Here is a 13382-nt window from a genome sequence, read left to right as displayed (position 1 = left end):
AAATATTTTTAAAAATATTCTGGAAATCATTGGCAGAAAGTTTTCAAAATATAATACAAATCTTTTCAAATATTTCTCATAATTGTTTGGATGGTATAAAAAAACATGTTTGAAATTATTTCTAACAAATTCTTAAAATGTTTTTAAAAATGTTATCATTTTTATTACCATTTTTATTTAAAAAAAATTTTTTTAAATATTGTTAAAACTTTTTTGAAACGTTTCTTATAATAATTTTTACAAAGATTAAAAAATATTTGAAAATATTTCATAATATTGTGTGCTGTATGGGATAATAGAAAAAATAACCCTAACATGTGAATTAGCGAAAATATAAAAAGCAAAGAATTTATCGACGAGATAGGGAGCATCTCAAAATCGTTATTTGGAATAATAGACACAAACACGAGAAACATATGAAGGAACAATTGACCATACAACACGATTTATAACAATCAAAACAACATGCAATAAAAACTAAATTAAAATATTTATTACAGACAACCATAAATCACATAAACTAAAAAAAAACCATACAGACTAAAACCTTCTAAAAAATGTAACAAAAAAGTTATGAACAATTATTAGTGAACAAAAGTCAAAATAATATACACAAACATTTCATTATTAACGCAATATTAGTCGATTTAACACGCGATATGGAAGATGTACTAAGAGTTTATAGACCATGGAATATTACATTCCCGCTTAACGCCTAACGCGTCTATAATAAATAAAGACACAAGCTTACAATTATCAGAAGAGCTTTATTTTCCGTTTAGGATAAAAGAAAATTAATGGTCGACAATAAAAAAAGGTAACTATTACATTATTAGCACTTATTCGGCGATAATGAAAATATATTTACCGTAACACGGTGAATTTAATTTCACATATATAATATAAAATATTAAACGTAATTTCATTACTTATTGTCGATTACATTTTTGTGATTACAGAAATAAAAAATCCATTAATAGCGATAGACACAGTAGGAAGAACTATGTAATAATCACAAACTGCGAAAGTATACAATAATAAACATCGACTGCTTATGCGCACAGAACCTACTTATACAGCGTATTAACACAAATCCAATTTGTGAAATAAATATACGTAGAAAATAAAAAACGTTAAAATTGTAATATAAAATACGTCAAATAACACTGTATGGATAGCATTAAGTAATTTACATTCATGGATAATATAGTCGTCACCCGCAAAACAGATAGTTATTATTCAGTGTAAAGATCACGGAGAAATAAAGCAAGTGATGGAAAATACAGAGAAAATCACATAAAAAAAAAATAAATAATCGTAAACTCGTATATAACAATAGATATGATAATAAAATCTTAGAAAAGATCACATAAAACAAAAATAGAATTATACTTGTAGAATCTAATATCCATAGTAGCAAAAATAGTACAAAATATTGATGCAATATTAAAAAATAATGTAAATCTAATATTATATATTGGGTGTCAATTGATTTCAATATTGGTCCAGTATTAAAAGGTGGATCTACTCTTATTTAGCCAATATTGAAGTTGCACCATTGATTAAACGTTGTTATATATTGATTGTGCACTGGTTTCATTTATAACCAATATTCGCTGTAAATTGGGAAACTTGGCCAATGCATTTCCAATGTAAGTGCAATATCGTGCAGTTATTGACCCGTAACATTGGCAGAACATTAACGTTTCTTTTATAAGCAATATTCGTGTTAGATTGGGAAATATTGGCCAATGCTTTTCCAACATAACCAATGTTTCGCCAATGTAAACCAATGTAAAGCCAACGCACTGTGTTACTAGGGATACCGTTATTACGAGACAAATCAAACTTCGAAGAAAATACCAACAACAAATAAAAATACAAAGAATTAACTAAAGATACTTCAAAATTAAGAACATTGAAAATGTATCAATCATAAAAATTAGACAATAATCTTGATAAAAATAAAAATTCGTACTTTTGTTGGGCGAACGACAGTTCAGCAAACACGAGGGCGACGGCCCGCGGCATTGCGCGCGAGCAATCGTGCCCTTGCGACAAACACGCACGTGCGACTACGCGCGCGGCACGTGAAGCTAGTTTCCATACATAACAGCAGATGGCCAAAACAGCGAAGAGATTCTCATACTTTAAATCCTGAAATTCGACAATAAGAAGAGTGAAGTAGTAAATAAATTTAAACCAATAAATTGGAATTGAGCAAATAGATTTATGAATATACATGGTAAAGTACTAGTATTTCCAATGTTGATTGTTTACTTCAACAGAAACTGCTGCACTCAGTTCTAAGAAGGGTTTCATCGCTAGAGAGAAAGAGGACTCCACCTTAATTTTATACATGATGTTCTACTTACACCATGATTTATATATAAAAAAAAACTTTTCAGCCACAAATATTGAAACGATGTTTGGGATGCCGTCGTAATTAGTTCAATAGCTTTAACTAGAGTAAAAAAAACTCGACATTTGTTTCAATTTTGACTTATTTTCTAATTGCCTTGCAAAATTCGATATGATGATAGCTATTTATGTTTTGTTTAATTTTACTGCTGTTCATTCGTTTATGCGTAAAATTTCGAGTCGAGATTGAATTAATATCAATATAATGTTTTCGATTCGATGTTGAAATGATTTATCAATGTAAGGTCGATTTGACTAATCATTAAGCCTGTTTTTTTAATTCGGACTTCTTGCATGGTTAATCTTTTTTTATCTTAGAAAGAAAAAGAAAAACATGTCGTACAAGACGTTCAATCCTAGAGTATGGAGAAGGAACAAAATCTTAATACGGGAATTGGAAGGTATAAAGAAGAAATAGTCGAAATTCTCGATTCGACATCAAATTAATGTTAAATTAAAATACATGTAATCATTTCAATATTGATTCAACAATTATTATTTATAACAACAATTATTTTTTATTTTAAAGAATTAAAAAATTTTTAATAAAAAATAATAGGATTAATGTCAAATCCATATTGATTCAAAGCAATTAATAAAATTATATTATTTTAATTTTGATTTAATTTTTCATGGGATTAATATTATATGTATATTTTTGGAGATGATGCAAGTCCTTTCAAGTTTTACAGTCCCTGTTGAATTCATACTGGTTTCGAAAATAATTCAAAATTTAGTTAAAATTTAGGATTTTAAGCAATTTTTGACTTTTAAAGTCAAAAATTCTTAAAATTTCTTAAAATCCAGCTGTATTAGATGTCAATGTTTTACTAAGTTTACATAATTGCAAACTGTCATATTAAATAATACGAATAAATGTAAGATATAAAATATAAAATACGGTATAACGTAAGATATATACATATATGTAAATAGATATTAAATTATTATACAAAGAAATAATACTTTCGAAAAGTACAATTATGATATAATGTAGTATCACAATAAGAAATATATAGGATATATTATATGTAATAGAATTATTAAGAAATTTCTAGAAAAACACTTTATAGATAATTTATTGATGATAAAAATATATCAGTTTTGAATATTTGTAGCGTATATACCGTTTTTTAAGCATCATCTGAAGATTTAGCTTCATGATATAAACGTATTTTAACATAAATTTCAATAATACATTTTATTAGTTGTATTTTATGATTATTAAAGATGTCTTAGTTTCTTATATGCTCAAACATAGCATGAGTAAAACTATAATTAATTACAGCATTGAAAACTTTCAATGTCAAGAAATCTTTGATAATTTTTTTAACAAAAATAAGATGATTATTCTGTCTTATAATTTTTTTGCACTTGTTTGTAACTTATTATGGTGTAAAAATACAAGGTAAAACACTGCGCATAATAGCGGCTCAACGCATTAAAAATTTGCCCCAAAATTAGCGCGAAATTCAAACACTATTGGACACAATATTGAAAATATATAGTAAAAATACAGCTAAATTTATTAATATGTAAAGTTTTTATAAAAAACTTGATAAATAATAAACATTTGTAACATAAATGTAAAATAATAAAGACTTATGTTTATTAATACGTAGTACAACTAGAATACACCATGATCCATATTTTCAGTTAATTTTTATTGAAATGTATTTTTAAGCATATACTACCTTAAAGTATAATAATTGTAACATCATTTATATGTTTAAAAGCACATTTATTGTTAAAAATGAGCTGAAAATATTCCCACATAGCACAGAAAATTAAAAAAAAATTTTTAAAAAGTCATATCAAGTTTATGTAAAAAAAAAACTATATAACATACGCATCAATGTAACTAACTTAACTTTACAGTTTGGGGCAAACATCTGATCAAAGCCCCCACCATTACTTTAGACTTTAGATGACTGCCCGTCCACGGAAACGTTTCACCTTGTATTTTTACACCATGACTTTTATTACGTCTTCCGAAGAAATCGTCATGGAAACAATTCAAACAATCCTCCGATATCTAAAAATTTTGATTGGCGAAGCGTGCTCATGCGCAGAGAGAAAAAAATCCCTGAAAAGGACAGAAAGATAGTTCTGTCTTTTATATCTTTTTCACAACTCGACCGTATTCTCCTTCCATTACTATAAGTTTTATGTGACCATACTATACGATTCTTAACAATCGAAACACGTAATAAAAACTAAATTAAAATATTTATTACAGGCGACCATAAATCACATAAACTAAAAAAAACAATATAGATTAACAAAAACTTTCTCGCGAATGTAACAAAAAAGTTATGAACAATTATTAGCAAACAAAAAATCAAAATAATATACGCGAATATTTCATTATTCAATATTAGCCGATTTAACATACGATGTGGAAAATGTATTTAGTTTTTATATGCGATATTACATCTCCGATTAATATCTAACGCAAGTATAATAGATAAAATTGCAAGCTTATAATTATCAGAAAGATTTTATTTTCCGCTTAGAATAAGAAAAATTAATGATCAATAAAGAAGGTAACTGTTACATTATTGGTACTTATTTGACGATAATAAAAATATATTCACATGATTTCCTTTAGTTTTACATACACAATATAAAATATTAAACATAATTCCATTACTTATTGTGGATTACATATTTTTGATTATAGAAATAAAAAATTCATTAATAGGGATAGACACAGTAGGAAAAACGTATGTAATAATTTTATAACTACAAACATGTACAATAATAAATATTGACTACTTATGCACGCAGAACTTACTTATAGAATGTATTAACACAAAACCAATTTGTGAAATAGAGATATAAATAGAAAATAAAGAATGTTATAAAAATTGTAACATAAAATAAGTTTAATTACACTGTATGGACAGCATTAAGTAATTTATAGTCATAAATAATATCAACCGCAAAATAAATAAATAGTTATTATTTAGTGTAAAGATTATGGAGATATAAAGCAAGTGATGGAAAATACAGAAAAAATCACATTAAAAAAGATAATTGTAAACTCGCATATAACAATAAATATAATAAAATCTCAAAAAGATCACATAAAAGAAAAATAGAATTATATTTTTCAGAACATAATATACCGTTATTACGAGACAAATCAAACTTTGAAGAAAATACCAGCAACAAATAAAATTACAAAAAATTAACTTAAGATACTTTAAAATTAAACAATTTGAAAATGTAATCACAAAAATTAGACAATGATTTTAATAAAAATAAAAATTTGTACTTTTGTCGGGTGAACGGCAGCCCGGCAAACGCGAGGGCGACGGCCCGCGGCATTGCGCGCGAGCAAGCGCGCGTCTGCGACAAATACGCGCGATCACGCGCGCCGCACGTGAAGCTGGTTTCCACACATAACATCAGATGGCCAAAATAACGAAGAGATTCTTGTGCTTTAAATACTGAAATTAGTGTATAAGAAGCGCGAGATAGCAAACAAATACGAAATTATAAATTGGATTTAAGCAAATTGATTTGCTTATTTTAGTTATAAATATACTTGCAAGTCCAATCCTGGAGGGGATCATTACTGAAAGCTACTGCAAGTGATGAGATTGAAAATGAATAACCCCCTTAATTCTACATACGAAAGATAAAGAAAAACTATACAAATGCATTCCAGCCAGAAATATCAAAACGTTCTGAAATTAAGAATTGCTCTAAATCCAGCTGCTTTAGATGTTGAAAATTTCTTGTAACCTGAACCTGTCTGGGGTGCTTTCCAACAAACAACACAGTGCGACACCGTATCCATCAGTGTGAGTGAGACAACTAAAATTTTTTCTCTCACACTAATGAACTCAGCATCGCACTGTGTCGACTGTGTTGCTTGTTGGAAAGCACTCTGAATTTCCATGTCACATTTGATATCGTTTCAATAGCATTTCGATTTTTTATTTCTTACTGAGAGTTGTCTCAAAATAATATTTTTCAAATTGTGCACCATAGCTTCTACAATTTTTATTTGATTCACTTGAAATTTTGCAGGAATCTTCTTCAATACACATCTAAAGAAGCACGTAGCCATTTTGTGATTAATTAAAACTTTAATTGCTAACATTTTTAATGTAAAAATTTTTGAAGATAAAGAAAGCACTTTTTTGTTCGAATGCTTGCAATTTAAAAAAAACACATTTCTGAAAACCCTTACGTATTTCTTTAGTAAATATCATCTAGAAAATCAAAAATTTAGTTTGTTTTTCTAGTTCAAACTGTCTTCTCCCTACGTTACATGTTGATTAAGTGCTCGTTGAAAACTAGCTTAATTGAATCAACAACAATGCCTCCATTTTTTTTAATAAAGAAAAAAAGTTTTTTATATTTTAATCAATGTAGGGTAAGGTTACTGAAATCACATCACTTTTAACATATTGACTTATAACTATGAAATTATGAAGAATATTTTTAATTTTCTTATATCATAAGAAAGTACAACATTTTTCCTTTTATATTTATTTTTTTTAGAATTTTATATATTGTCATAAATTTTTAAATGACGATTTTTAATAAACCTTTATATAGTGCGGCAGTCAATCTCCTGAATCACACCACAGGTTAATATTACTCTCTCTGGGGCAAAACAATCCTTTTTCTGTTACATTCTTTTTTTCCCGAACAAACACGCATTATATAAATATAATTTTATTAATGTTGTAGATAAATACCGTAAACTAAAGGTAATTTCTTTTAATGTCATCATTTTGATAATTTTTCAATAATATTTCAATAATGTTGCTATATTATGGCAATATTGTTACAATGTATGCTCTGTATAACTATTATATTTGATTTTATATATATATATCTATATACATATATATATATATATATATATATATATATATATATATATATATATGTGTGTGTGTGTGTGTATGTATAATCACAAAGCAACGTGCGCTTTATGAAACTAAGACTAATGATTTAGGAGACTAAATCATTTTGTAAAACTTTATTTATTTAATTTACAAAGAAGAATATAATGTTACTTGAACTTTGTTAATCCAATTTTAATAATATTGTGGTCATTACAAATTATCAATATTTAAATTATTTATTTTATCTTTTTTACAATCAAAAAATAGCAGAAAAGTTACAATTTTTCTATAAATATTATAAAATTTTTATTGTTCTTAACACGATTAGTTCAATGAAGAATAATGGTAATGTTATGTAATTTCCAAATAATCCCTCAAAGTGTGTATAAGTACTATGATTGAAATTATACGCGAGGTGATACGATTTAAGAGCCAGTATCTTATAATAAATGTCTATTCATCGATTTTTCATTTGCTTTAGCCTTTTTACGTAAAAAATTCCTGAAAAAAGTATATTTTTTTGGATTTAAAATGGAATAATTCCTTCATTTAAAAAATTAAAAAGTAAAAAGGTAAAAAATAAAAATTAAAAATTTGCAGTATTTATATTAAAAATAATATAAACAACAAATTTTGTAACAACTCTAAAGTATTATTATACAGTATGTATGTATATTTGTAGCTGTACTTGTACATACTATATAAATAAATTTTGCAAATTTAACAGTGTTTTTCAAACTTCAATAATTATTTTTTACTCTTATTCAAATTATATTTAAGATAAATTTTTTCTTAATAAAAATATAGAATTAAGAAAGAACATTAAATATAAAAATTATTTTAACATTTATCTATTATTTAGATTAATAGGAAAACTGCAAATTTTTAGTACTTTTTATAATATTTATTCGTTGCTAAAATATTATTTGCATTTAAAAGAAACATTAATTGAAATTTTAGTTTAAGGGGAAGTAGACAAAAGTTTCGGATTAATCAAAAATGGTCCCCTTATGGTCTCTAACTAGAGTGTCTTTAATGAGAACTATAGTACTCATTACGTCTGGAAGTGACCAATATGATTGCCACAAATGTATCTGCCATGTGGATGTTACAACCGCAATCTAACCGTAATATAACCATATTATTAGATGAGGACGACAGAATGCCATCAGAAATATAATAGAATCTGCTCACATGCAAGCACTTAGCAGCAAATTGGTGGCAGAAACAGAGCAGCTCTACACGCAGTTTAGCGGTTTGATGCAAATTGGCAGAAATCGAGTAGAATCTATCGCCAATCAGCTATTACTTTAGATTACATCGGCAGACTTTGCTGGTACAAGTTTAATGCAAATACGGATGCTGCTAATCTGCCAATATACTATAGAAATTTTGCTCCCCAGAATATAAATAATATGCACAAAAGGGATGATAGTATAACGCATACTTTATTTTATGTGAAAATTCTCAAGATTTCAAAATTCTTAAGAATTTTTACATTAAATAAAGTATGCATTTTACTATCATCCTTTTTGCGCATATTATTTATATTCTGCTGAGCGAAATTTCTGTAATATATTATCAGATTAGCAACAACCGTATTTGCATTAAACTTGTTCCAGCGAAGTCTGATGAAGATGATTTCATAATATTACTGTAGTTTATTTTAATGCTCCGATTCTGGAACTGAATTCTCAGTTGCCGTGCGAGTCGTGTGACTATATCTTATAGATTTTTTAATCATACTATTTGATCTGTAAACATATTTGAGAGATAGCAATAATCTTTTGATTGAGGCAACCATATATAAGAGTTCTAATTGAATGTTATCGTTAGAACGATTGTGAAAATAGTATACAGCTCAATCTATATTAATAAGTTGTATCTTAATATTTGTATTCAATGTAATTTTAATACAACTTAAATTTACATTTCTTTTCCAAATATAGAGAATATTGTAACAACCAGTTTTTTTCTGTGTATTTTTGTCTACATGTGGAGGAAGTCACCAACATTAGTATACTACTTTGTGCTTTCGAATAAGATTTCTTAAACAAGAGCTAAAATACGCTGCACAGCAATTTTATGTTCCAAACTGTACTAGGAAAATATAAACAAAACAGTTTTAGGGAGCTACAAACTTATATGAAATGATCTAACATTATCAATAATATTCTCTTTTTATTTAAACTATACAATTTGCAAAAGAAAATTATGTAAATTTTATTCTCGCTTTTTAAAATTCAATTTTAGCAAATTTTATAGAAAAAAAGCAATGAATATATAAACTACGGCTTCTTATTTCCTTAATTATTTAAGCAGATCATGTTTTTATCAGTATTAATACCGTGTAATACTTAATTTCGTGAAAATAAGGAGGTGCCGCTTTAGGAGGTCTGCCAGTATTGGCGACTTCTCTCTACTCTGGTAAATTGATATTACCGCTTGTTAGCGTGTTTTGCCGGCTAACACTGGATTGCATAGGTTGCATTTTCATACGCAAATCGCGACGAAGTCTAGCCTTGGTGGTGTTTCATGGAACAGGCTAGAGAATAGCGACGCTTCCTGCGAGGAATCATGCCAAGAACTTGCTGGTTTTTCCGCCGCTAGCTGAGTGCCGGTGCAGCTTTTATGCCGCTGTGCTACGAAACGGCTTGCGACAGAACGGACGTAAACTTTCGGCGGCCACGTAACAAGGAAGCGAGATGAGGAACGACGAAAGTTGAGCTGGGTAGAAAGCCGGAAAATTTCTGATGATGAGAGACGCGCGGCAATATCAAAATTCAACACGATCTAGTATCTAAAACTAGTACGCTGAGTTTCAGTGGTCTGCGCGAACTTAAATTTTCTTTTTTCCTTTTTTAATGCCGCGAAACAAATATGTTGATTCCAATGACAACGTAATCGAATGTCCTCGGATACGTTAGATTGGGTGTTAATGAACTGCGAACAGGATTACAGACTGTCGTCATTAGATACGCTAAAGCAGTATAATAGATATATGACGACAGCGGAGATTAGCTGCGGAGATGCATTATATATGGATTACACCCCTCCGCTCCCTCCCGGAACAGAGCGCGCGGGCTCAGCAGTATAGGTCAGATTAGTTACCTTGCCCGGAAGAGGTAGGAGCACCGGATGTTCTTCGGATAGGGAGACGGGTACCGCGGCGAGTAAAATCGTCCGTATTGAGGTGTCGATTGCGAACTGATAAACTCATGGTCGCACATCGTGCCAGGCACCAGCAGACCGTCCATCTCGAATAAACCTGAAACGGAAAAAGAAGATGAAGATCATGTTACGACGTCGGTATGTCTACTTGTCTTGTTTTAGTTGTCAGCTATCGCTTTTGTCCTAATTTTTCTAACTTATTAGTTCGGACTATTGAACAAAAACTGCATTTAACAAAAAATGTTTGGTTTTAACAGAAAATGTTCGATAACATTTGTTTACATGCCAAAAATTATTTGAACAAGCGTTTTTTATCGACTTTTTATGAAAATGATGCCGCAAGCCATCAATTTCACCAGCGTATCAGGTTTTTGAAATAATTGAGACTTAACGTGATACAAACGGCTTTTTTAGAATGTTTGACATTTTTTTTATAAAAAAAGATGAATGTATTTGCGTGACATCTTTGACTTGGATTTTTGCTCATATGGATTTTGTTAATTTGCGGTAATATTATTTAAGATATTGCTTTAAAATTAAATGTGTTATTTACATAGCTTTTTTACTATTTTATTTCTAATTCCGATTAGTATTGGTTTATTATATTTATTGCTGATAAAGCCTCAGTGTAGCACGAAACTTGTTTGGAGTTGTTTTATATTAATATTTATTTCACATCATTTCTCATAGAATTTTGTTCTTATATTAATTTCTTTCGACATTAATTTTGTTAAATTTGTGCTTTGCTTTTCGTAATAAATATATATTGATTTCTTATTATTTTTCTTAAAATTTGACTTTTATTTCATATATTATATTCTATTTTTTTAGACTACCCTCTTTCGACGTTTTCACTTTTTACTGTTTTGTTAATACTGAAGAGCCAGTTAAAGTGTAAAACGTTACTAAAGGGATTTTTTAAAAACGATTTTTCTCGTTTCTAGTTTTGCATATATGTATACTTTATAAGTGCTTTATAAGTGCTTTATAAGTGCTAAATAAAAAAAACAAGACATTCCGATCGAATATGTGCGTTCGAAGGTAGTTTTATGCTCGAAAATCCACTTTATTGGTCATTTAAAAAATTCTTGCTTTAATAAAACGTTGCACGATTTGTTCCATTTGTAGTTTTATACAGAGTAACTTCTAATCGTTAGATAAAGAATAAAAAAATACTCCAAATGAATGCGTCGAAAGACACTCTTATAGTTGATAAAGTATCTTTCAGACCTTAAAAAATTGTTAGTACTCTAGAGAAATCAATTAAGTATTGCTGTTTTATATAATACATATTGGATCTCGATAATCCAAAAGCCGCAATGTTTTTCGACAACTTTTGTGATGAATTAAATAAATACTAAAGTTTTGAACATTTTAACAACATCTAAAAATGTACATTTTTTTATTAACAAATGTTTACATAAATCGGAAAAGCTATTTAAAGGGCGACTTCATCGATATCAGTGACCTTGACATATATTGTCTGGACCTTGACATATCAACGTTTTCAGTAACAACCAAAAAGTTTTATTCGTCGCACATTATTAATTTAAAAGTTATGAACATATCACAATGTTTGTACCGTTCTACGTGGGTTTACGACTTTTCGCGAAAAGCTAGATTTATTCCATACTTACCCCTGCCTAGGGGTGAAACGAGATGTATGATTATACTGTTCCACGCGGGTTTGTGACTTTCCACGCGGAACTAGGTCCACCCCACATCTCCTCCTGCTTAGGGGCCGAACGAAGTTTATGATTGAACTCTTTGGAAATTACTTTCGTATTTTGAAGTTATATTTATGCTGTCAATTTTTTATGGTAACTTTTAAATAAATAACGAGCGAAGTTAAAACCTCTTGATTGTTACTCATAACGACGATTTGACAATATATGTCAGAGTTATTGATATCGATAAAGTCTTTAACCTTTAGGCCTTTAGGAGTTTTACTAATATATCATATAGCGGCATGCCAGTCTTGACTAAAAATGGTCGAACTACTGAGATATCGTTACAAAACGAAAGAAACAGTATAACCTTTTCATGCCTGGTAGCATGTATACACATATGTGCCAAACCTTCATAAATTCATATCTTCCATAAAAATGAAGATAACAACTTCTTGCTGGACTTATTCTAAAGATAAAATATAAAACTCTTTACAAAGAAATCAACATTCTTAAGAATTTCTTAATCTGCCTAATGCATCAAAAATTTATAAAACAGAGTAAAAGTGAAAAATGTACATATTTTCAGTAAAAATGATGATAGTGAGCCCCTTCTAGACTCATTTTGAAAGTCAACGTAAGTGCTATTTATAAAAAATGTCGCTATTTACTTTCAAAATGACTGATCCAATATGATGGAGCAAAATATAAAATTTTTTTGGATTTGAATAAACTTATACTCTAAAGGTTCTTGGGATTACTAATTATGAATTTGTAAATAAACGTTTAAAATTTAATATGGCGAATAAAAAGACTAAATTTTCTTGGATTTGAAGATGATATTTTGTCCACATAATGAATTTGTAAATTTTGAAGTTTTAATTATAAATTTATAATCAATACGTTTCTAAAAACGTCTAATAAGACATGAATTAGATGTTAGTTAGTCCTGGAAAAAGTCAGCAATGAAAGAGATAATTTAGTTTTACAAAGAGTCTTAATAAAATATATTAATAGTAAAATATATTAATATTTATTACTAAAAATATATTTTATAATAATTTTATCAGCTGGATAATTTTCCTCAAACACGCGTGGTTGACAAAAGTTATTCTGTGCAAAATTTAAAATGCAACAAATTGTTTTTCGTGAAGCGAGAATTCTTTAAGAGATCATAAAGAAGTTTTTCGAACATAAGATTCTTTCCGACGCGTGTATTCGGTCAAAATATTTTTTATCTCTTACATTGCAA

The 13382-nt window shown here is 28.6% G+C and overlaps 1 protein-coding gene across 1 annotated transcript in view; it reads right to left on the bottom strand.

Annotated features, from left to right (window-relative positions):
* The window catches only part of LOC105204975 (suppressor of lurcher protein 1), a 486519-nt gene that overhangs the window by 232868 nt on the left and 240269 nt on the right, over positions 1-13382 (bottom strand). Inside the window, exon 5 of the mRNA XM_026137763.2 lies at positions 10404-10560. Within this exon, the coding sequence (XP_025993548.2) occupies positions 10404-10560 (157 nt within the window). The remainder of the gene's footprint in view (positions 1-10403; positions 10561-13382) is intronic.

This window comes from Solenopsis invicta, chromosome 16, assembly GCF_016802725.1.
Source record: "Solenopsis invicta isolate M01_SB chromosome 16, UNIL_Sinv_3.0, whole genome shotgun sequence".
Lineage (NCBI taxonomy): Eukaryota > Metazoa > Arthropoda > Insecta > Hymenoptera > Formicidae > Solenopsis > Solenopsis invicta.
The sequence above is the reverse complement of the archived record's forward strand: the minus strand, read 5'-3'. Positions and strand labels throughout refer to the sequence as shown.